Source organism: Podarcis pityusensis (assembly GCF_964106645.2).
Source record: "Podarcis pityusensis genome assembly, chromosome: Z".
Lineage (NCBI taxonomy): Eukaryota > Metazoa > Chordata > Lepidosauria > Squamata > Lacertidae > Podarcis > Podarcis pityusensis.
Genome location: NC_138044.1, coordinates 28,812,099 through 28,837,365, shown reverse-complemented (window position 1 = coordinate 28,837,365; position 25,267 = coordinate 28,812,099). Strand labels below are relative to the sequence as shown.

Below are 25,267 nucleotides of genomic sequence, written 5' to 3'. Positions count from 1 at the left end.
CAAAGTAGTAATAGGGAGTATGGATGTGTGGAGGCGATAGGTTATAAATATACATGTGAGAATGTGGACATGAATGTATGAGTTAATGCAGAATGAAAAATGGGTCAATGTAGAATGAAAAGTGGCAGCGGGGAGACATTTGTTTTTTATGGTCAAGTTGGGAATTCACACTTGTTTAAAACAACCCCCTTTGTGTATGTGCTTCAAATAAAATGTACATGCACAACTAAGCTTTGACCTCCAGTGCTGTTTTGACAAACAGGAACAAGAATTCGTGAAGATTGTGGGAATTAAGTATGAAGTTGGACCACCTACGCTTTGCTGCTTGAAGCTTGCCTTTCTTTATCCAACCTCAGGCAAAATGACTGGTGAATCATTTTCCATTAAGTAAGTGGCTGGCTAAATGGGCGCTTGTCCATCACCAACTCACATTCTCTCTCTCCCCCAACCCAAACTAATTCAAAAACTTGTCTCCCTAATAATATTTAGGAAAAGAAGCATGCTCATCACTTTGAGCATTTTCCTGTGCCATCAAGACGCGGACAATGTATTTGATCACATGGCAGAGAAGCACAGAACATGATTTAAATGTTATTAAAAAGGTGGAAAATGTGCACCACCACCCTGCAATATTTAGCCTGGCTTCTTTGATTGATTGATTATTTAATTTCTGTACTGCTTAATATATTAAAAATATCTCTAAGCTATGTACAAAAAACTGAAGCAGCAACAAACAAAATGCTGCAAAAATACAGTTTCATATAAAAATGTTACATTAATACAAAGTTTCTAATACACATATGAATCAATATCATAATTACCTTCAAGCCATGTCTGTGGTTGTACTACCTCCTTCTGAAGAGCTATTCCACTTCTGTTTCACAGGTACCATGATATGCCAGATGTTATTGATTTCCTTGTGCTGCATCAGTTTTACAATGAAGCCAAAGAAAGGAACTGGCAGATTGGTGAGTGCTAGCTTACCATTGGCTAGCTCCATACTCCATACTCCATACATATGAAATGTTTTCTGATTTTAGTTTTTGTTTGTTATTTGATGTAATCTTACACATTTTGTAAATGACTATATTTCAATTGCAGTGTATATGTTTTAATGAGAAAAACTGAAAAAAGAAACAACACTCTAAAAAAAATGCACACCACTATTAGTATTTTTGTGCTTTTTCTGCATATATCACTTGGCTCATTCCAACTTTTTCTGTTGCAGGAGATAGATTCCGCAGCATAATAGATGATGCTTGGTGGTTTGGAACGGTAGAGAGTCAACAACCATTCCAGTCCGATTATCCTGATAGTTCCTTCCAGTGCTACAGTGTTCAGTAAGAATGACTATGAGTGGGGCTGTGTGTACTTTGATGCATTTTTTTTTAAAGACCACTGCAAGAAAAGCTGAGTTCTGTAACCTGTATTTCTAAGTGAATTAAGCAAACATGCTCGCTGATTGATACAATGATGTACATACAGTATCTGTACCTGTCTCTTGAACCATAAGGATCCACAAGGCAGCTAACAAAATAAAATCATAGTACCGACTTAGCAGCAATAAAACAAGACTAGACGTTTAAAACATTATATCTCAGCAGCAAAGAGCCAGCAGCATTATACTGCTTAGCAAATACTTAGCAGGCAGTTACAGCGCTTACGAAAAAGCAATAGGTTGTGTCCAGTTTATGCAAGGTGGAGCACCTAGTTTTTCCTCATCTCTCCTACCCCCTACAGCCTTCCATATCGCCAAAAAACCTGCTCTTAAGGGTTGGGAGACCTCCTGGGAAAGTGTGGGATATGGCACAGGAGGTAGAGATGACAAAAATTGACAAAAATTGGGTTCCATTAACTCCATGAGCAGAAATAGTTTCCATTAGTGCAAAGAGAGACCTTGGGATAAACAGCCCAAAGCTTTTGCTTGCTGTGTATGCCAGTGAGGCAGAGGCTGCCTGCCTCTCCTTCTCTGATGCCTAACCACTCTTCCCTTTGACAGCCATGGGTTGCTCTAGGTGGGATGATTTTGGCCAATCTGGGGCTGTCTGGCCCAGGTATAAGGCAACCTCTTACATCATTATGCTGTAACTATGTAGGGTGGTGGGAATTTATAGTTTCTGACCTTCTCCCCTCTTAACATGCTTAAACATTGTGTTCTCATTTGGAAGCTTTTCTTCAAATGGCTTCTACTTTGTCAGTCACAGATGGGACCTTTTTATTGGTGGTTCCATTAACCTTAGGCTTTAGAGCCACCAATATAATCCACTTTTGGACTTCTTTATTTTGCAAGACATTTAATGACTGTCTTATGCGTCTGCTGTGTGTGTGTGTGTGTGTGTGTGTGTGTGTTTGTGTACTTAAAAGGGACGCGGGTGGTGCTGTGGTCTAAACCACTGAGCCTAGGGCTTGCCGATCAGAAGGTCGGCGGTTCGAATCTCCGCGACAGGGTGAGCTCCTGTTGTTCGGTCCCAGCTCCTGCCAACCTAGCAGTTCAAAAGCATGTCAAAGTACAAGTACAGTGGTACCTCGGGTTACAGATGCTTTGGGTTATAGACTCCACTAACCCAGAAATAGTACCTCGGGTTAAGAACTTTGCTTCAGGATGAGAACAGAGATCGCGTGGCGGTGGGGTGGCGGCAGCGGGAGGCCCCATTAGCTAAAGTGGTACCTCAGGTTAAGAATGGACCTCCAGAACGAATGAAGTTCTTAACCCAAGGTACCACTGTAGATAGATAGGTACCGCTCCGCCATTTCCGTACGCTGCTTTGTTTTCGCCAGAAGCGGCTTAGTCATGCTGGCCACGTGACCCAGAAAAACTGTCTGCAGACAAATGTCGGCTCCCTCGGCCAGTAAAGTGAGATGAGTGCCGCAACCCCAGAGTCGTTCGCGACTGGACTTAACTGTCAGGGGTCCTTTACCTTTTATATACAGTACTTAAAAAGAACTTTTTATTGATGTGGTCTGTATGTGTATGAATTTAAAACTTTTAATTTTTTTGTTGTTTCACTTGAATTAGTATTCAGTTGCTTGTTTTTGTTAAAACTACTTGGAGACTTCTCAAGCAAAAAATCATTATATTAATGCTTTAAAATAAATAAAATGTAGACTATATCTTGTTGCGGCACTTGACAACACACCATGGTGTGATTGATTTAGAATTAAATTCTCTTTATGGCTGAATGCTGCATGCAACACGTGGTTGGATACAGCTTTCAGTCACTTCACAAGTAGTCACAGTGTGATAAATGTTGAAATAAATGCCTTAGCAGCTTCAGACTAGTTACTTGAATGATTGCTTCCACCCATATGAATATTTCTGGGCACTGAAATTGGTCTTGGAGATCCTGCTGTCTGGCCACCGCTACTGTTCTGCACTAGATCTGTGTATGTTTTAAGTCTTTAAATACAATTTTTGTTCTAACAGCTGGGACAATAATGAAAGAGAAAAGATGAGCCCCTGGGACATGGAGCCAATTCCAGAAGGAAGTAAATATGTTCCCCCATCCCCTTCATTGGGTATCAATAATTTGTGAATAAGTACAGTGGCAGAGGCTCTAATGGGTATGTCTTTCTGTCTCTGTCTCCCTCCCCCCTGACCCTGGTTTTCTGTAGCTGCTTATCCGGAGGAGGTTGGGGCTGGTGTTCCTGTGACAACAGAGGAGCTGGCATCTTTGCTGTACAAACCACAGGAAGGTGAATGGGGATCCCATTCCCGAGATGAAGAATGTGTGCGGGTTCTTCGCGGTATTGATCAACTTCTATCCTTAGGTATGTGGACCTCAAAAGAAGACTTGGAGATGATGCCAGGGACCAACAAACACAGATGGCAACACCCTTAGCATATCTATTTACTTATTTTAAAGCATTATTATTTCACTCTTAAGTTAAAGTGAGATAAAGAATTCAGTTAAAGAATGTTCTTCAGTTAAATAATGTTCCTGCAGTGGCTTGCAGATGTCAATGATAAAACAGTTCTTGTCCTCACGCTTTCAAACTAAAAGACATATCTCAAGAGGACAAGGTATTGGGAGTGGGGGAAAGCAAACTCGGGCACTATTCTTAGTTTCAGAACTCTTGTAATCACCAGCTGGAGTGGAAAAATTATGTCGATAAGTGATTCCAGGCATGTAGCTGATATGAAACTAGGATTTGGGTAAACAGAAATCCAGAAGGAAGTACGTAAACATTTATTTGGTATTAAGGACCTTACAACAGGCGCACACTACAGTGGTACCTCGGGTTACAGACGCTTCAGGTTACAGATGCTTCAGGTTACAGACTCCGCTAACCCAGAAATAGTACTTCGGGTTAAGAACTTTGCTTCAGGATGAGAACAGAAATCTTGTGGCGGCGGCACAGCACCAGTGGGAGGCCCCATTAGCTAAAGTGCTACCTCAGTTAAGAACAGACCTCCAGAACAAATTAAGTTCTTAACCAGAGGTACCACTGAAGTTTGACCGCTTTGCATATAGCTTTTAAGTGCAGCAACAGATATATTAGCAAACTGAACTTGTGTCTGAAGATCTCTCTTACCTGTTTAGTTCAAATTCATGTCCCCATCGCAACCCCATGCACTTTGGCACCACTGCTTCTTTGTTTCCCAGGGCTCTCTTTAGGCAACTGCAGTACTGTTTTTCAGGGCATTCTCTGTGGTGGCCCCTTTGCTGTATAAGAAGCCAGAGAAGTCTCGGGCTTCTTCACTGTACAGCTTTCAGTAAATGCTGAAGACACACTCCCCTAGCCTTTCACTCGTAAGATGTGTGTTTTCAGAGCCCACCCTATTCCTGTAACTAATTAGTTTTAGCTATTTTTAATAGTGGATTTTAAATTGTTGTGACCCACTGCAGGGCCTTCTGGTGAAGGGCAGGTGGCGGTAACAACAACAATAATTATTAATAATAATTTATTTAATACTCCATTCAGAGTTTTTCTTCTCTTCCCCCACCAACATCCAATTTTGCTTCTTTGGTCTCTCTTTACCTTGAGCCTCTGCCCCATCCACCATGCTTCCCTGAGGTCCCTGCTTTTCATTTCACTGCCCTAGCCGATTCTTTCTGTCCAACATGCATGTCTCTGTCTTTTCCCATGCCCATGCCCTTCCTAACCATGGACACTTCTTCCTAATTATATACAGTGGTACCTCGGTTTACGAACTTAATCTGTTCCAGAAGTCCGTTCTTAAACCGAGGCACACTTTCCCTAATGAGGCCTCCCACTTCCGGTGCCTTTCCACCATTCGGATTCTGTTCTTAGACCAAGGTAAAGTTTGCAAACGGAGGCACTACTTCCGGTTTTGCGGAGTTCGTAAACTGAATCGTTCATAAACAGGACTGTTCTTAAACTGAGGTACCACTGTATCATTGTAATCGGGCATCCATTACAGGTTTCATCTCATGCTCTTGCACACATTCTGTTGCTGTCAGTTTGCAAGGTGGTGAACTTTCCATGACATAGTTAGGGCGACAATAATTTTAAGTACTATACTGATCATCGTATTACCTTATTGGGCAGGTTTTTTTTAAAAAGCATTAATAATATAATATAATATAATATAATATAATATAATATAATATAATGCTTCTAAGTTTCACCATTTGACTGGCATAGCTTGTGGACTTTAATCAGCTTTCTTTGCTACCTTTTTAAAGATATATCCAACCCTTTTGCTGTCCCAGTGGACCTTAGTGCCTATCCTCTATATTGCACTGTTGTTGCTTACCCAACTGACCTCACCACAATAAGGAGAAGACTTGAAAACAGATTTTACAGGTCAGATTGATTATTTCTTTCCACTGTCTATTGTTGAGTATCTCTTGTCTTTTTTTAAAAAAAAAGTTGCTAACTTTTGCTAAATTGTATCTGCTGTAGTATTAGTGAATTTACCCCCCAGCTTTGCTTAATCAGGAAAATGCTGCAAGAGAGTCGTAACTTACTTGCAGCATCTAAGATTCTCCCCTGTTAACTATATTTCTGATGTAGACCAGGATGTGTAGGTTTTTCCCTGTTTCCCAATCACTCATGATTTCATTTCTTGGCTCCTAAGAATTGTTGATGTTTTCCCTGCTTCTTGTATTTTGCTCTTCTGCCAGATTGGTACTTCATTGTTTATGAAAAGCACATGCAGGCTTTTGTAGAAATGATTTTAGGTTACAGAATGAGCATGGCACATATTTCTTTTTGTTTTTATTAATTTGTTTTTATTAATTTTACAAATTTGTTCTCTTCCTTTTTCAGGAGAATATCAGCACTAATGTGGGAGGTACGATATATTGAACATAACGCTAGGACTTTCAATGAGCCCGATAGTCCTATAGTTAAAGCAGCCAAAATAGTAACGGATGTCTTACTTCACTACATTGGGTGAGCTGTCACTTTTCTTGCCAACTACCATTTCCACAGTTTCCAAATACTTTCCCTAAAACTTCTCTGATCAGCATTGTGTGCATCTGTGTTGCACATCCCTTTCTTTATGCTACCAAATAATTTCTTCTCCCATCACCTCTTCCTTCACTTTTGTCCTGCCCACTATGGAGATAAGACTGTGGGAATTTTTCATGAAGAAGCCCTGCTTCCCACATGATCTGACCATCTGCTAATAAACTCAAAGTGGTGTTGCATAGTATCTGGCATGCGGGTTCAGCAAGCATCATATGCCAATTACACACAAATCAGCCCTTAATTTGTAATCCGTCTGGGCAAGGATGATGTTGCTTTTACAGTCCCAGCAGTCCGTGACTCTCTGTTGGCCCCAGTGCTGATAATCATATTATCCTTTAGGGATCAGAGTTGCACAGATATTCTGGAGATGTATAACAAAGTGAAAGCTGAAGACCTGAGTAGCGCAAATGAAGAAGAGGTGACAGAAACGTATGCTGATTCGGATGGTCCAGGAACCTCATCTGGGAAAAGAACTGTGAGTGCTGCTTAGTTACCTGTGAGGGACTGGCTGGCTGATGAGGAGTAGTGGGGAACCTCCAAGGGGAAGGAAGGATCAGAGTCGGGACTAGTGGAGGGATACTGAGGGGAGGTCAGAGGGAGAGGCCTGGGAGGAAGGGCTGAATGATGAAGGAGCAGAGTTAACTTCACTGACAATGGAGCCGTGTGTCTTTCGTACTGACCTGTGTCTGACAGCACCTTTCTTCAGCCAGTTTGTATAGAGCCAGTTATATGTAGAGTTTTAAACTATATATCTGTCAACACAAAATGAATCTCTGAGTTACCTTTCACCTGCCTCTGTCAAATTGGAACTAAATCAGTATAAATTAAACAAGATGGAAGGAGAATTTTGTCATAAAACGTACATGTTGCTGTTGCTCCCCTTTTAAAAGGTTCAGATAAAGCAGCAGATAAAAAAGCAGCCTTCCAAGCCACGTGCTGATGCCTGGAAAGATAAGTGCAAACAGCTATTAAGCCTCATCTATGAACGTGAAGATTCTGAGCCATTCCGACAACCTGTTGATCTCTTTTCTTACCCTGTAAGTTGCTTTCATTTCTTTAGTTCAGGAAGGAGGAGTAAAGAATTGTGTGAAGCACTGAAACTCTACCCTCCATAATAGCACCACAATGTTCTCAGTATTCACAGAGTTTTCTTAGGCGTTACTCACATACTTCCAACTCTGTGGTTGCTTGCTTTAAAAAACAAAAAAGAAAAGAACCTGAGGTTCTTGGGATCTGAATCCTCTATTTCTTCTGGAAGCTGTGCTTGTACAACTTGCACAGTAAAGTAAACAGTCCTGCCCCTTACTTAATTTGAAGTATGACTATGTACTACAGAGCTTTCCAAACTGTGTGTTGTGACACCTTAGTGTGTTGGCTGCAGTGTGTAGGTATAACATGTGAACACTCCCTGCAGTCCTCCCGGGGCTGTAAAGGGGTTAGTTTAGTCTCTGGTTTGCTAGTAAAACTGAATTACCGTGTCACAAAATGATGCATGTCTAAAAAGTGTGTTACCAACATGAAAAGTTTGGAAAGCTCTGATGTACTTGTGTTTGCTAATTCAATTTGGCCAGTTTTAGCACTAAAATCTCTAGTGTTTATTGTTGTTGTTTTTTAAAATCAGTTCCTGTAATATCCCATAAGGACATTCCACATAGTAAAAATATTTCCTTTCCCCTCCCCCATACAATATTTCTCTTTTCTCCCTTCCTGCTTGTAGAGCACTGAGAAATTTGGCAGGTGGACTAGCAGCAAATGCATTCACTCCATGATTATTTCTTTGCTTGTAGTATCTTCAGAATAGTTCCACCTCAGAAATCATCGCAGTGAGAATGCATGTCTTGAAGCGATCTGCCTTTTTAATGTGCATCCAGACCTTAAGTTTTATTGTCTGTGGAGTGTTAAGTTTTACAGCTGGTTTTTGTGAAATAACTTTGGAAGCAGCCATTCTTCAATAAGTGCAGTATCTAACCATATCGCTGTAATGTGGCAATGTTACTCATTTAACACATATAAATGTTGCTTGTAGGATTATCGTGATATAGTGGATACTCCAATGGACTTCAGCACTGTGAAAGAAACTTTGGAAGTAGGAAATTACATGAACCCCCTTGAGTTCTACAAAGATGTTCGTCTGATATTCTGCAACTCCAAAGCATACACTCCTAATAAGAAATCAAGGGTAAGATGTAGAAGTGGTGGTGGTGCCTATGACTGCAAGCCTCCAGCCTGACACATGCAAATAAAGGATAATAGTCCCAAAATACAGGCCTTTACTAAAGACTGTTGCCCTGATAGGCTTCCTAATGCAGGTTACATGATGGTATGCACATGGTGAGAGTCCAAGCCTTTGGAGCAGGAGAAAACAGGCTTCCATGTCACAATCCTTTAGATATCTGAAGATGGCCATCATATCCTCTCAGTTTCCTCTTATCCAGGCTAAACATACCCAACTCCCTCAACTGGTATAGGAAATAGTCAGCTAGGGTGACAAACAAGCTGACTTGGGTACCAGGCAACTTCCTTGGTCTTTTTTCTTTGGTGGCTTGTGCATAATTTTGGGACCATCAGTAGCCCCATTAGTCCTCAGACAGCAGCCTGAGAAGACCCAGGGATGGTTTGGGTCATAATTCAGTGACAGAGCACATGCTTAGTATGCAGTCTGTTCCAGGTTTAGTCTCCAACACACTTTGATGCAATGAGGATATTGGACTGCAGGGCTGGGAAAGACTTCTCTGCCTGGCCCTAGGAAAGAGGGAATTGCCAGTTAGATGAACCAATAGCCTGATAGGCTACAAGGCAGCTTCCTATTTTTTTCGCACAATAGGCGAATAAAAGGTTAATGAATAGTTAAAATATTTGCTTTGTTTCTCTTTGCTTTGTCAGTTCATTTAGCTGTAATAGTGTAATTTAACAAGGCACATTGTCACTCTTCTTCATTTTATGTTTGATCTGTTCTTTGTTATTTTGCACAAAGCATTCTTACCGTTATAACCACATGTAATATGAATTTCTTTTTTTTTTTTTTTAAATCATATTTATTAGAATTTCCAATAATATAAAAAAATAACAGAAAAGAAAAGATAGAATACATTTAGAGCCTTACTTTCATTATCTTCTTTCTAGGACTCCCTCCTCCCCCCCCGATTGTATTCCCCTTTCATTAATTTGGTTCCACAAGCTCTCACTCCCAGTTTAAAACTTAATATGTTTAACCCATTAACCAATTTAAATTATACAATTTTATCATCATCCCTCATCATTAACAGAAAAAAGTAATATGAATTTCTTAGGCTTAGTTTTAACTACATCCACTGCTGGATTGCTTCTTTTTGAGGGTCATCAGTTTTATGGGTTTTACGTTGTATTTGATATGTTGTATTTTAATGAAACATTGTGTACCTTGCTGAAACTTCAGATTAAAGGGCAGATTATATTAATAATAATATTTTTAATATATGTAAGGAAGATTACTAGAGGCTCTAGATTCAAGCTGTGTGTGTAATCGTGTGAATGTGTTTCATAGTAACTGTCCAATAAGCAGCTGCCTTCGAGCATGTATGCTATCAGTGGAAAAGAAGTTCCTACTTGTCCCCTGTACTGCCAGCAGATAGACTTGGCTGACTCTGCCAACCATTTTATAAATGTGCCATTGTGCCATATCCAATACTCATTCATCTTCTTGGTTGGGAATCCCAAGGTTTATGCTGCAGAGTATGAAAGTTCTGAGCTTCTCCAACTATCCTGAAACTCATGAGAGCAGGGACTGGCTGGACTAGCAGCAGTGCTATTGGTACCCCTCATTTTTAGCTTCTGCACAGCCTGCCTCTCCAAACATCACTCTTCATCTCATGTTGAATATTGAAGAATTGCTGACCCTCTATGTTAAAGAATTGCTCCTCTATGTTAAATTCACAGGGGTTTTGCTTAACTTTTTAAAATAGATGGCCACCTCTACAAAGCAACTGAGTGTTTAATCATTTCCATCCTCCAAGGAGGCTGGGGGTGCTGTGCACTGTGACTCCCATTTTGACAGGTAGTGACTGGCCCAGAGACCCAGCAAACTTTGTTACTGAGCAGGGATTTGAATCCAGGTCTCCTCAGCCTAAATCATGCAAGTCTTCTACACAGACATTCACTCTCAAGTGTGATCATTCTGCCCCTCTTTTCCTCCCCTACCAGATCTACAGTATGACACTCCGACTATCTGCCTTATTTGAAAATCATATTAAAACTATAATTTCTGAATACAAGTCAGCAGTGCAATATCAGAAGAGGCGAAGGCCACGGCTACGGTACCGGAAACAACTGCGGAGCAGCAGCAGTTCTTCCTCTAGCAGCAGGTCACCCAGGTAACAATTCTGATACTTGCTAAATGTATGATCTCACATTGATGTTCATTTAGTGAGAGCTTACTGGACTGTGTGTGGACTATTAGGCATACAGCTTTCTGAGTAGTAGCCCACACTTTTGGAACCTCCTCCCTGAGGAGATACATAAAGCCCCATCACCTTGGCCTTTAAAATAAATAAACCCTCTGACAACACATTTATTCATGTCTGCTTGTGGACGAGCCATGCTGCACTCTGTAACATTTTTAACTGCTGCTCATGTCTTGTAATTATATTTTCATGCATTTTAAGAGTTGTGTAAGCTTCCTTGGGAGGGCGGTGGCATTTAGGTTACAAGAAAGGAATTTTGACTAAACATCAGGAAGAACTTTTTTGACAGTAACAGCTGTTCGACAGTGGAACATAACTGGTAGACTCTCCTTCCTTGGAGGGTTTTAAGCAGAGGTTGGATGGCCATCTGTCCTGTATGATCTAGTTGAGATTCCTGCATTGCAGAGGGTTGGACTAGATGACCCTCATGGTCCTTTCCAACTCTATAAAAAATGTTTTAAATAAATAATAATTTAGTAGTACATTTGTTTTATGCCACTACCATCCACTCCGCCTCAACATCCAGCCTCTGCAGCAATTTATGTACCACAACAAAATTAGTGAAAGCAGATTTTCGTGGGGGAAATGCAATATAATTATAAGCATGCTGAGTTGCAATGAAAGACACAACGTAGACATAACTGACCTTTCAGACTTCACAGAGGTCATTGTTAAGAATAATGCATTGCTGTTTTTTGTCATGCTTATAGCCCCAAAGGAAAACAAAAGCAACCGATGCAGCCTAAAACAAACCTGAATACCTCACTGCCTTTAACTAGGACTAATTCTTCAGTTTCATCTCATGGTAAGTGAACTTGGAAGCAATAACCTTTCATTGCCTTTTCCGCTTCTGCACTCCACTTTTCCACCTTTCTTTCACTACAAGGACCCTTTGCTTTTGCCTGTACCGGTTGAGTCCCAGGGGCCTAGGCAGACAGAGAGGATACACCATCTTACCCATACCCTATAATTGATCTCTATATCACCGAGGAAGGTGTTCTGCCCTTTATGTTCCTTTGATGCTGATATCTCCCCCCCCCAATTATACTGCATACCTTGCCCTTTGCCACAGAGTGCCAGATCTCTTCTCCAGTCTGTTCTGCCCCCCAGCATCCTCAGGAATGTTCATAGTTTGCCTACATGCAAAAATGTGTAGATGAAACAGCACGTACCAAGTCACAGTATCTGTTACTGCCCATTTCTGTCCAACTTCCATCTTTGCTTCTTTCATTCCAAATGTATGTGATCCCCCCACTAAGGGATTTGGAAATTGTATATTTATGTTTGTAAATTCATGCATATGACCATTGGCCTTGCTGTCTAGGGGTGATGAGAGTCAAACACATTCTGAAGAGTCACGAGTTTCCTACCCCTACATTAGAGAAATGTGTTAGTGTGCTAGAAGCCTCTCCTAAGTCAGTAATCGACTCCCACCAGGTAAAGGCCTGGCGTCTTAAGGAATCTGTCTTCTGTGACTTCCAATTATTTGTATGATTGTTAACATTGCACTAAGCAGTGCAATCATAACTGAAAGAAATTTCACTGAATGCACTCATCAAGGATTTGAGGCCTACATACTCACATGCCACTAAAGCAAATGAATGCAATACTTCTACTTTCAAATTCATTAACATTTTCCATCCATTGCGAAACTTGTGACATCATGTTTAAATTTTCAGATACTACTGAGGAACCACCTGGCTCTGCTGTTGCTGCTGAAGAGATGGACAGTCATCCTTCTTCATCTGGCTCAAACACCCAAAATCATAGCGGAAATGATGCTGAACCAGGGAAAAATAGGCTAGTTAGAAATAAATCCACACCAGTTACACAAGGTGAGAAGTTGGAGGAATAAAGATTCCCTCTTTCTATATCTTTCCCTCTCCCTCTCTCTCCCCCCTCCTTTTGGGTGTGTGTGTCTAGGTCACAGGTTTTCGACCTTTTTGGGTCCACAGCTCCCTTGACCAGCTACATTATTTCTGTGGGGCCCAGTTATGTCATCCCTTGCCTGCAGAGCTGGCAGCCCCTCACCCCTCCCTTGTGGAGGGTTCCCTCATCCTCCTCTCTTCTTCCTTTTCCTTGGAACTCCTATGGGCAATCGTAGCTGCCGCCTCTTGTCTCTGAGCTTCCCAATCCCACTCCCAAGAGACGTACCTCCTCCCACTGCCTCACAGGGGCCTGGGAAGGACCACCTGGCCAGCCCCAGAGGCACCATTCACCTGGGGAGCTTGCAGTTAGGGCTGCTGAGAAAAACAGCTGTGCAAACCTTTGGGAAGCAAGGATGTGAGAGGGCATCAGAAGAGGAAGGGAAGGAAAGAGGGACAGAGGCCAGTGTTGCCTGTGGCACCTCTGACAATCAAGTGACACAACCATGGCACACAGGGTGAAAACCACTGGTCAAGGGTTTTATTTGGTTACAGGGTGATTCTGATTCTTGTGTTTTGTGAAGCAAATGTACTGTTAGATAGTGCACCAGATCACCCTGTGTCTCTCCCTTCTCTAGTCACAGGGCAACAATGTGGCAAAGTTCTCTCTGGGAGGAAGCGCATTCCTAATGGGCCAGCTCCCAAAGTGTGGTATTTTTAACATAAATACAGTGGTGGTTGTGCTTAATGGGACTGCTTGGGTAGAAGGCAGGGACTGCTTTGGTAGAAGGCAGGGAAGCCAGCAGCAGGTGGCGCCAGAGCCTATAACAAGTTGTCTCAGTTAATTATAGTTGTCCCCATCCTCCTCTCTGTTGAGTTCTACAAGACAATGCTGAGATAAAGGAGAAGGGGCTGACAGCCAGGGCCACCGTTGTCTGATGGTTGTAAAGTAGGCAGGCAGGCAGGCAGGTGGGGGCTAGTTTAGGGTAGTGGGTCGGTTTCCTGCTCACTCTAACCATTAGAAAGGTCCGTGGTGGTCTGTAACAGCTGTGCAATTTTGAGCTTTTTTATTTTAATCCTCTCTTTGCAGAGATGTCATTTTCCTGGCTTCCACAAACTGATTAGCTAGCACACATGTTTAGGAGTGTGGTGAAGGGTGGGAAGCCCAATAGAAGCTTCTCACACCCACTTCACTGCCCAACAATAACCCTGCAGTACTACTAGTAGTTGCTGCCACCACCCTTCCACTTACTTTGACAGTCCAGATGGGAGGGGATCTGGGATGCACTAAAGCAATTACTTTGCAGACTTTCCTTGTGAGTGGCTCTGAGTCTAAAGGCAGCCCTCACACTCTCGTGAGTCTCTCCCAGACCTCAGAAGAGTAGGCTGGTTACTTACAACTCCAATCCTAAACATCAGGTGGCATGAATTTCAAGAATCTAGGCACACGGGGATCCTGAAACCCTGAGGTTTGGCAATCACACACTTTGGGGGTCAAATTATAAAACTTTCTTATGAATAAACGATAGAGGAAAAGCAAGCAGAAGGTCCAACAAAATACAAAATAGGCCAGAGTACCGTGGCTTTCAAACTAAACTAATCCTAGCCTAGCCACTACAATACAATGGTTCTAATTTACTTAAAAATCTATCTTCATAGCAAGTCCAGCCAAATCCCTGACAGTGGAGGGAACAAGCTGCAAGTAAAACTCAGCCTCATAAAGTCTCTGTCCCCTCTCCTGGGCAAGTGACCCCTGACTCCTTCTGACCAATAAGTTTCAAAGTCAGTCAAGTACCCCTTTTGCATCTGAAGAGGACTGGCAGGAGATACCTGACAGACTGGCTTAGGGAAATGGTGGGCAGTTCCAGGGTCCATTGGATAGGTGTTATGTAGCAAACTTGCGTTTAGTTATTGGTTACAAAATGAAGGCTTCAGGGGAAGTAGGCCAGGCATAATCAAGGATAAAAAGGAGGAGAAGCAGGAGGTTGTTCTTTATAACTCACTTTGAGTCCCTGTCAGGGAAAAAGATGGGGTGTAAATAAATTTGTTGTTGTTGTTGCGAGTGTGGCTCAGCATCCCTAGCATTGCAATATCCCTGTGATCTGTTGGGTGGTGGGCTCAGCCTTGCAGAGGCCCAGTACCAGTCTCATGGGTAGGCGTCTGCCTCTTGATTCAGCAATGCACTTAATCATGTATTTGTTTAAAAACCAACTCTTTGTTTCAGATTAAAATTGCTTACCTTTGAGCAGGTGTAATGAACAATCCACTTTCATCTTGGTAGGCAGAGAACTTTTGAAACAAGACTGCTTGTTCTATGAGTAAATTTCTTCCAGGCTGGAAAAAAATATTTTGTTTTCTCCAGGAAACTGAGATCTAGCTCTGTAGCAGCATCGTTGACAAATACATTTGTTTGAATTTCTGTAGATCAGCCTTCTGATAAGCCCTTGACAAATGGTGATGGGAGAGAGCCCCGAGCAACAGTCAAGCGGAAGCTCTCAAGTGCATCAGAAGAGGACGAACCCATTGGTGAAAAGAAGAAGAGAGAAGAAAAAGAAAAGCCAGGTTTATCCTCCTCAGAAAGTGGAGATTCACGATCAAGCTCAAGTTCTGAAAGCGGATGCGGCTCTGATTCTGACTCTGAATCAAGCTCTAGAACAGATCAGGACTACATAGATGGAGACCATGACTACAGCAAATCTGTGCAAGTGAAACCGAAAAGAAAAATCCGAAGGAACATCTCCAGTGGGCAGAGAAATTGGCAGGGTAGAGGGACAGGAAAGAGAGGGAGATGGGGCCGGTGGGGTAGGTGGAGCAGAGGGGGGCGAGGCAGCCGGAGGGGAAGAGGCTGTAGCAGAGGAAGAAGAGGAGGCAGGGGAGGAAGAAGAGGGAGAGGGAGAGGAGCCTCCAGAGGAGCCTCCAGAGCCAAGCGCCCACGAATTGCCGATGATGAATTTGAGAATCTTTTGGGGGGACGCTTCAGTGAGAACACATTTGGTGGGCGGTTCAGCAGGCCGCCTCGGATTAAAACTAGGAATGAGGGCAGGCGAACCGTTTTATATAATGACGATTCAGACAATGACACTTTTGTGCACACTGAGGATCCCCTGAACCTTGGTACTTCTAGGTCAGGCAGGGTGCGGAAAATGACAGAAAAGGCCAGGGTCAGCCATCTCATGGGATGGAATTATTGACAAATGGGAAACTGGAAGTGAACAATGGTGTTTGACGATCTAAGGCCTTCTACTGCAGGGATTTTTGCCAGAAAATCTACAACGCAAATTGTGTGGGGACTCTGCTCACATTTTTCTGTGGTGCTTTTTCCATTTTGCCCATATGTATGTTCAAAGACTTCTGATTGCCACATGTTCTTGGCCAAAAGAAGCCTTGCCCATTCATTCTATATCTGCAGAAATACTTTCCCACACTACACTTTGAGTTTGTCATAGGAGGACAGTGGCAATGGAATCATGATTTTGATGTCTCCCCTTGTTTTTCTTTTTTGGTTTTGTGTGTTTTGTGCATTATAGAAACAGCACCTTCTTACAGAGATTTTGAATTGTCTGCCATGAATTCCTTACATTCAGTAATAACTTTTGCACAATTCACCGATCTTAAAGGCAGCTATAAAATGTTTACAGTTTCTCTATTGTGCACAGAATATGAATAATTTCAATCTTTCCAAGCCAAACTTTCATGAAGTATGTTCATACTTGGGTATCTCGGTATGCTTTTCTCATTGGTTCTTAATTCATGTTTTAAAAATGAGAGGGAGAAAGAGGGGTGGGTGGGGCTTGGTGCCTTGTAAATACGTAGCAAACTTTTGACATGCATTAACAGATGCATGCATTAATAATATTATACAATGAGATACTTGAGAACTATGAATATCTAGACACACAGGTGCCAAATGCAAAAGTTAACTTGCTTCTATATTCGTTCTGATGCCCTCATATTGTTATAGCATTAATTGAGACTGCCAATAAGGTGTTAACATCAGCTTTGATATTTTCTCTCCTTCGCAGCCACTGTTTTTCTAGTAGCTTAGCTGCCTCCGGAATTGCAAATAATAGAAACATTAGAATTCATTTCCTTTTCTTCATTTATGGGATTGCTGTAGGTTGTGTGGCATTAGCACAGTCCGTCATTAAATGACAAAATAGCCATTTGTCAGGTTTCAACCTGACAATCTTACTCACGATGCTTTACATGCTTTAATTTGATTCTTGCAACTACAACATAACTTTTTTATGCTATGGTAACTTTGCCGACTCACTTAGTATGGACAACCATCTCAATCTTCCCCGGGGCAGGGAATCATAACACCCTTGATTAAGAGATTGCTAATTGGCAAAGGAGCTCCAGGCCACTGAGCTCCTCCCCTCTCCCTCCCCCCGGCTTCCCCATTCACTTTGGTGGAAGGGCATGATTGGCTCACTTTTATTTTTTTGTGTGCATGCTAATCAGCTCCTTCTGTTGAAGTGGACACAGCCCCACAAATGCAGAACATCTGTGTGTGAATTTTGGCATGTATGGATTTCTCATTGGGTGTGATGCCATCTGGTTTGATACTGAGAAATAATTTGCACAGGGCTCTTCTTGTAACAGTGTTGAACAGTGCATCAGTGTAAGGGGAATCTAGGCTTGGGGAACCATGTTTGTCCCTCATCACTGTAGCAAGTGAATTTCAGAAATGTGCTTTCCCCCTTCTCTTGAATAAGAGTTTCATTTTTCTATTTTGTGTAATTCACCATCCCAGAGATAAAATAGAAGGGTTGACAGCATATGAAAGAGAAACAGAAAGCCAAATAAAATAATGAGTGAAATTTCATAACATTATTTCTATCTAGCCTGCAAGCAATTCTTTCGCTAGGCACACTTGGTCAGTAACATTGCTGGATCTCCACAGAATTACCGTATAATTATTTATATATAACATGTGTAAGAAAATCCATATATACACATGCATACAAAAGTGGCTGTGGATCATCTAGTGTAAAAAGTAGATTTTAAAAACAGTCAAATGGGAAGGCATTTGCCAATTAGGGCAAAAATAGAAGAATTATGTTATTGAGTTATGTGATACAGAAACCAAGCGTTTATTTATATACACACTGGATACAAATCCAGGAGTCAGGTATGGCACACAGTTGTCCTGATTCAGATCCTTTCTGCCCATGAAAGCCTGGAAGTGTTCCTGGAGCATCCTTTAATACAAGAGCTCCATGTTTGCTTCTGAGAGTGTGCAGGCTGTGCCTCAGGATGTGCAAGTATAGAATCTTTTTGTTCAGTGTAGTATTTCAGATCTATGAGACAGGTGTGTGCTTGAAAGGAAACCTCAAGCATATCTCCTGCTATACTATATAGTCCGGCTATACTGTCACCATGGTTGCTTGTAACCACAATGGGGACAAATAGTGTTATTTTAAAGAACTGAAATCCTGTCCCCAGAGAAGGTATTCACTTGTTTACAGGTATTTACTGTGGAGACCTATGCCCTAAGGAGCTTCTTTGAAACAACAATTACAATTTGGGAGAAATGCCTTCAGTGTTCTCTTTTATTTAGGACTAATTTTGTACAGTGGTGCCTCACAAGACGAAATTAATTCGTTCCGCGAGTTTTGTCGTCTTGCGATTTTTTTCGTCTTGCGAAGCATGGTGTCGGGAAAGTTTTGGAAAAGCTTCAAAAATCACCAAAGTCTTTAAAAACCTTAAAAAAGGCTACCACACCGCGTTCTATGAGTTGCTCCTCGAAGTCAAGTCGCAACTGTATTAACGGTGTTAAGAAAAAGGAAACAAACTTGCAAGATGTTTCCGTCTTGCGAAGCAAGCCCATAGGGAAAATCGTCTTGCGAAGCAGCTCAAAAAACAAAAAACCCTTTCGTCTAGCGAGTTTTTTGTCTTGCGAGGCATTCGTCTTGCGAGGTACCACTGTACTGTGAAGATGATAAGAAAGCAAGAATACTTTTCTAGGATGAAAGTATTTTTAGGATATGTGTTCATTACTGTCAGGAAACTAGGCTACAATGGTGCTGCAACAACAGAACATCTATTCTAAAGGAAATGGAGGTTTCTTGTGCATGTGAGGAATAACCTGGTGGTGTTTTATTTAGTTTGGTGGTTGGGATAGTTATCAACTGAGGATTCCTTATTGTACCCATTCATCTGTTGTTTAAGGATATCAATCAGGTGATGTGGGCCACCCTGAAACGCAATTAATTTGGACAGGGTTTACTTTCCAAAGTTAAAATTGTATAGGACTCTGTAGCAATATTTGCTTGGAAATAACAAAATTGGACCCATTCTTCAGTAGACAGCTCTCAGGACCTCTCGGATTTGGACTGCCAAGGCCCTACTTCATTCTACCCCATTCTTATTTTCCTTGCACCTTTTCCTGTTCCTTTCAGGTGCTGCTGGTTCCTTTGTACCTCTTGCCCTGTGGATGCTCCACTTGTTCAATTTCTGGACAATAACCCACTAGGCTGTTGGCAGCCTCAGTGAGATCAGATGCACTCAGTTGAAGGCAGCTTCTTGGAGATGTGGAGGCTTAGCCTTCCACATGATTTGTGTAACGCCACAAAAGAACTTTCACTGTAAAAGCTTGGGATTTGAAAAATCCAGAGAATGCCATACTAAATCAGTGTAATGGTCTGTCTACAATTCTGTTTCAGGATCAAAATTGTAGAAATTTAGTGAACAAACCATCAAATCACCCCTTCTTAATTTTGTTTGTTTCTTACTGCAAGCCTTAGGATCTTGTCCTGTGAACTCATTATGTGTCTTGGTATTGCTCCCAGTTATTCTAACTGGCAGTAACTGAATACCTTCATTGTATTTATGCCAAATTATGCTCACCAATAAACCTCCCAAAGGAACAGTATTTAGAAAGGAAATGGTGCTGGATTCTACTGAACAGCTGAGCAGAATTGCTTTAAGGGATTCTGCAAGGAGGCCAAAGCTGTATCCTGTAAATTGGCCATTCAAATTCAAAACTAGATTATGTTTCACTGCAGAAAACTTTGTTGCAGTGAAACACAATTGTTCCATTTTATCTGAATTGCCCATCATGCCTGACTGTAGGCTGTTCAGTGCTTGCCTGAGGCTGCCTTCACAATTTGCCACATGCATTTTGGAAGTGGTATTCTAAACAGAACAGTAACCAATCATTTATGGGCTAATAGCCGTAAATAAATAAATAAATAAATAAATAAATAAAAAAACCAATAATCTTTAGCAATAACCAGCATGGTATATGTGGAAATGCAGAACATCTATTTTCACAGATTTCAGGTTCAACCTCCCTGCTTTAAGATGAGTTAGAACTTTGGATTTTTACATAAGATATATGAAACCTTTCTGTTCCAGTCAAGAGCAATACTGAAATCTTTTATCTGAAATGCATTTAATGCTTTCCTGAACTTTTGAAGTTTGGGCTACATCTTAAATGGTTATATCAACTGAATTTTAAGTCTCTCATCTGCCATCAAGAAGCAAAGGGTTTGTGAGGTATTTTTTTTTGCATTCTATCATTTTCTAGTTTCTAGTTTCAATTTGTTTGTTAGTAATAGGAACAAAAGGTAATAGGACTTCAAAAGTAAAGTAACAAAAGTAATAGGACTTCAAGTTCCCACATACCACGTTGACTTCTTGTTCAAGTAAACCTATTCCTTCTCATTGCACGTGTAATCTTTAAATTCTAAAATAGCAATACCCCGCCCCCCCAATCAAAGCCTAAGGTGTTACTGCATTTTGTGGAGGGAACTTAATTCTCTACTATATGTTGCTTCTGTTGTTTGGCAGCCTTGGAAACCCTTGGTTGCAGAATATTTCTTAGCATTAAGCCAAACCATACAAAGCTGTTGGTCATGGCTAAGGTTAAGCTGACTAATTTATCTTCACCTAACACAGCTGATCATGTATTGGCACAAAGCAGGATAAACTAGATTTAGTCTAAGAACATTTCACCAACCTTAACTTACACACTGAATGCAAGCAGTTCTCTGTATTGCAAAGTTAGTGTACTGGTTTCATAATGTATGCTACAAAATATAATAACTTTTCTATTTGTAAGAACAATTAAATATTTATGGGCAGAATGCACTGTTCAACACCTAAGGGTGCTCTATTAGAAATCTCTTAGGTGTTTTCATTATGTTCTTTAAAATGATGTATTCTAAATGACTACATTTACAAGGAATCTCTCCCCCCCCCCCCATATTACTACCGTATATCAGATGTTTACATTTTTTAAAGAATTTCACAATGGTGATTATCAATCTGCAATGTTTCTAGCATTTTTTAAAGACCCTTCAAACACAGAACAACACTTTGACATGTATGGCTCAGTATATCAGACGTTGGCCCACAACAAAATACATGTGTTACAGATCCCTGCATGTTTATCAGCTGTTGTGCAAGCCCGTTAAAATGAACAGGAAGTGCTCAAAAGGTTTGCCTTGCACAGCCTCTTTATTTTAAATGAGCAAGCGCAGAAAAGTTCTCTGCTGGATTGTGCTCTTATTTTCCAGCAGAATCGCTGTCACAGCCTTAACCTATAGTATTATATCAGATGGTGCTTTATGAATACATGTATATGCATGGATGTGGGTATGTAATTAGCAGACTGTGTTTTTAAACAAAATGGGTACTTTATAATAATCCTGCTACATACCCGCCATACCATTTTGGCATTCTCCATCCAAATATTTAAAGTATACACTAAGAATAGTAGGCCTCAGTCTTTATAAGATTGTACTTCATGCCCTCCTTATTTCCCCTCCCTCCTTCCCCAAGGTGGTGTGCAAGAGAGTAGGAGTGCTTGAAATGTGGCTGTCAGTATTCGATTATAGTATATGTCTGTTCCTCCCCCCAAACACACACACACACACACACACACACACACACACACACACTTACACTTACACCTGTAGTCTTAACCTTTGCCAGGCTGATCGGCAAGCTCATGCCAAGACTTCTTTCTTTTTCTTTTTTAACAATTAAGTGGTATTCAGAAAGCATGTTTCCATTTCCAAGGCAGATATATATATATGTGTGTGTGTGTGTGTGTGTTTGTGTTTCTGGCCTATTTTGCCTTTTCGTTAAAGCTTCACAGCAGGTTTTGTTGAGGAATATTACTCTTTACAACTGAGCTTCAGACACATGGAATCTTAGTGTCATCTAAAAGCTCTTAATGCCTGTATATTGTGTTCTTGACAGTGTAAAGTACTTCACAGTGAACACCCCTGCAGAAAAAAGGTGCACACAAATTGGTTTAAACTAATACTGTTTTGCTTTCATCTTGTTTTCAGAGGGTGCTCTATGTTCATATCTTTACATCTGCTATCTCAGGTCCCTTTAAAATGAAATGCTTCAGGGATTTTTGATGCCACTTGACGTTGGCAGACCAAATGTAATATTTATATGCAACAAGCTATTAGTTTTTTGTATTGTAAAAAAATGTAAATTTGTAAAGATTTTTTTTCTTAGGGGTTTTTTTTGGGGGGAGCAGGGAGGGGAAAGGAAGTCACTTAATGTAATTTAGGATGTTTCATTTTTCCAGCTGTGGGATTATCTCAATAAAAAACCCCACTCATTCTATGATTTTTTGATTATTATTTTTTGGTGTTTGATTGTATATACAGAATAAACGTATTGATGGAAAATTATATCAAGTTCTTTAAAACAACAACCACCCTAAACAAGGGTGTTAGCCTAATCAGCTGCTTCCTACCTCCTTGGTGTGCAAGAGAAGGAGGTTTGGTTATAATGGTGAAACAATGAAAAGAGGATGCACAAGTTCAAGAGGTGCTGCTAGGTTCTGCATCTTGCAAAGTGTGAATAGCTGTTCTCTTGTGGCTGCTTGAAGTAGTCACTTCCCCTGGACAGCAGACTGCCTTTTGAGAATGACCCTCTCCAGTGGATCTCCCCTACATACCCAGCTCAGCCCTGTTTCTCAACAGTGCAGAAAGTCTCTTCTGCTGGCTACATGACTGCATAACCTTAGTCTCCCATGCAATGTGGAAAGTGCCATAGCTGGAGATCCATCGGGGGAGCAGCTGCTACACCTGCCTTCTGGGGAAATCTGCCTCACTTTGCCCCATGAGTGGGAGGCCCTGGCTACTAGGCAATTGATACCCTCCAGATGTGGACTAAAACTCTCATCACCCTGTCTGTTGACCATACTTGCTGGGACTAATGGTAGCTGTAGTCCAACATCTGGTGGGGCACCACATTGGATGCTTTCTCTTTAGCAGATGAGGAGTTCGACAGGCATGTGCTATAGGGAGGATTTACCAGTTGGATCTGAAGGCACCGCCCAGGGTGTTATTGCTTTGTCACATCCCAAAGTTCTGGGACATTCTGCAGTACCCACAGGAGAAACAGGTTTCTGCCACTGAATTCCTGTTGTCCGTGTCTCCTGCAGGGTATTCCACCCACACTTGGGTTTTCAGTGGATTGTGATCCTCTTTCCATGCTTCTGGCTCACCACGCATTGTGGGTGGATGGGTGATACATAGGGACTCCTGGATCAGTTTCTCCCTGTCCCATAGTTTTCAGTCACTTCTACCTAAAGCTTTGGGGAAGTTATCTTTCTTTTATTGTCTCTGTTGTACCTATTGAAAAAGCGCTTATTGCATTGGGGTAACATCCACACCGTGCATTCAAAGCACATGGCTTCCCTCAAAGAATCATGGAGAGTGTAGCCTACCCTACACAAAGCTACAAATCCTAGAATCTTTAGCTACAGTTCCCAGGGTTCTTTGGAGGAAGCAGTGGGAAAGTCTAGAATGTCACCCAGAAGACAATGAGAGCAGAAATTCACAGCAGTTTCCCTTTTTGTATGCTAGGTGGAACCGTGGACATAAAATGTGCAAATTAAATCCATATCCTCTTGGCGTCTGCAATGTCTAAAGCTGTTTAGTCATCTTGTCATCACAACACTCCCAATTTTGCAGACAGCATTACGAGAGCAGCAAGTGGTTTCTGGGTCAGGGGAGAATGATACTTGCAGCTGGATATATATCCTCATTTCCCTGTCCCCTTTGGCCACCAAACTGGGTGCATTTGCCACCTTGTACACAATGTAGAGGACTGGCACATGATTGAATATCACTTTTCAAGCTTAATCCTGCATATGACCCACCTAGCTGCAGTTTGGGAGCTGGCCTCACAGAATCTCCATGTTCAGAAGTAGCAGGCCTCTATATAGCAGTTGCTGGGTGGGAGTCAGTAGTAGACAAAGACTCTTGCTTTCACTACTGAAAGCTTATACTGGGGTTACTAAGAGAGAGAAAAGTGCTGAACCTGTTGGACCATCAGCCTGATCTAGCATGGCAGCTGTTAACGTTTTTACTATAGGATGCCCAGTACTAGGTCACATAAAGAGGCCCTTAATCCACCTTGTTCAGTCTCAATAATAACCCACATATGAAAGGCTTAATTTCTTTGTAGTTTTTGTTTTTGACTCAGGTATTGTGATCAGAGGCAATGGCCTTGTGCTTTTTACAAATGAAGGGTTTTCCGTGTGGTTTAATTAGCGAGTCATCACTGCTTGGCCAAAGTAATTGCTGAATGTCTTTATGAATGATTCCAGCATGCACCAAAATAATTGTGTGAATTGCAGGAGTCTTTCACACAGCACATCACGATAAATAAATAGGCATATTCACTTCTAAAGGGTACCTTGTGTACTTCTGCTTCAAATATAGTATTGTTTTCTACCTCTTAGTTTCCTTCCCTCTTGCCAAATATCGCAGATAGCGCTATTGAAATAAGGATTTCCTCCTACGCAGCCAAGGGTTGCCTCCTCTACAGGACTTGATTGTGCTATCACAAATTCAGCACAAGGACTCCCCTCACAGGATAATTTCCCTGGTAACATGTTGTGAACCCAAATATAGGATTGTGGAAAAGAAGGATTATGATTATGATTATTACTTTATTTTTGTAAGCTTCACAGTGGCAGATTTTATAACTATCTGTTCCCTCTTAGCAAGAAGAGCTGAGAGTTTACATTCTATTATTCTGCATACCATATACAAAGTGGTCAGTAAAACAAGTAAAAAATTAAATTCAATGCAACCTTAGAACCACTTCTTAAAAATCGCAATAAAACATTGAAAAGGAAGGCAAATAACAGTGGTGGCTGGTGCCCATTGTGCCTGATATGGCAGAAAGCAGGGATGCCAAAAGTAGGTGAAGCCAGAGTCAATGACAGGCAGAGCCACCCATTCTCCATACGAAGTTCTACAAAAGTAACACTGAGACCAGGGAGTGTAAGATAACCAGCACGCTTGAGTCTAAAGCAGTGGTTTCTAACTTTTTTTTGGCCATGCCCCACCTAAGCATCTCTAAAATCCTGATGCCCCCTCCCCTCATGAACTATAATTCTTATTATTCTAAAAGTGAACCGTTCACATGGAGGAAGCCTAAAAGGCCATTAACTGTTAATAACTCATTCTCAAATTGCCCCCCATTAAAAATCAAATTGCCCCCCTGTGCTGCGTGTGCCCCACATTGGGTCTAAAG

General features: G+C 41.4%; 1 protein-coding gene across 1 annotated transcript in view; it reads left to right on the top strand.

The window, feature by feature from the left end:
* BRWD3 (bromodomain and WD repeat domain containing 3) overlaps positions 1 to 19,900 on the top strand; it is a 72,731-nt gene extending 52,831 nt beyond the window's left edge. Inside the window, exons 26-40 of the mRNA XM_080991236.1 lie at positions 263 to 387; positions 886 to 968; positions 1,229 to 1,340; positions 3,425 to 3,486; positions 3,613 to 3,768; positions 5,649 to 5,769; positions 6,235 to 6,360; positions 6,778 to 6,913; positions 7,329 to 7,475; positions 8,465 to 8,617; positions 10,618 to 10,787; positions 11,588 to 11,682; positions 12,557 to 12,712; positions 15,167 to 18,323; positions 18,684 to 19,900. Coding sequence (XP_080847362.1) covers positions 263 to 387; positions 886 to 968; positions 1,229 to 1,340; positions 3,425 to 3,486; positions 3,613 to 3,768; positions 5,649 to 5,769; positions 6,235 to 6,360; positions 6,778 to 6,913; positions 7,329 to 7,475; positions 8,465 to 8,617; positions 10,618 to 10,787; positions 11,588 to 11,682; positions 12,557 to 12,712; positions 15,167 to 15,933 — 2,409 coding nt within the window. The 3' untranslated portion in view covers positions 15,934 to 18,323; positions 18,684 to 19,900. The remainder of the gene's footprint in view (positions 1 to 262; positions 388 to 885; positions 969 to 1,228; positions 1,341 to 3,424; positions 3,487 to 3,612; positions 3,769 to 5,648; positions 5,770 to 6,234; positions 6,361 to 6,777; positions 6,914 to 7,328; positions 7,476 to 8,464; positions 8,618 to 10,617; positions 10,788 to 11,587; positions 11,683 to 12,556; positions 12,713 to 15,166; positions 18,324 to 18,683) is intronic.
* The last annotated feature ends 5,367 nt before the right edge of the window (positions 19,901 to 25,267 follow it).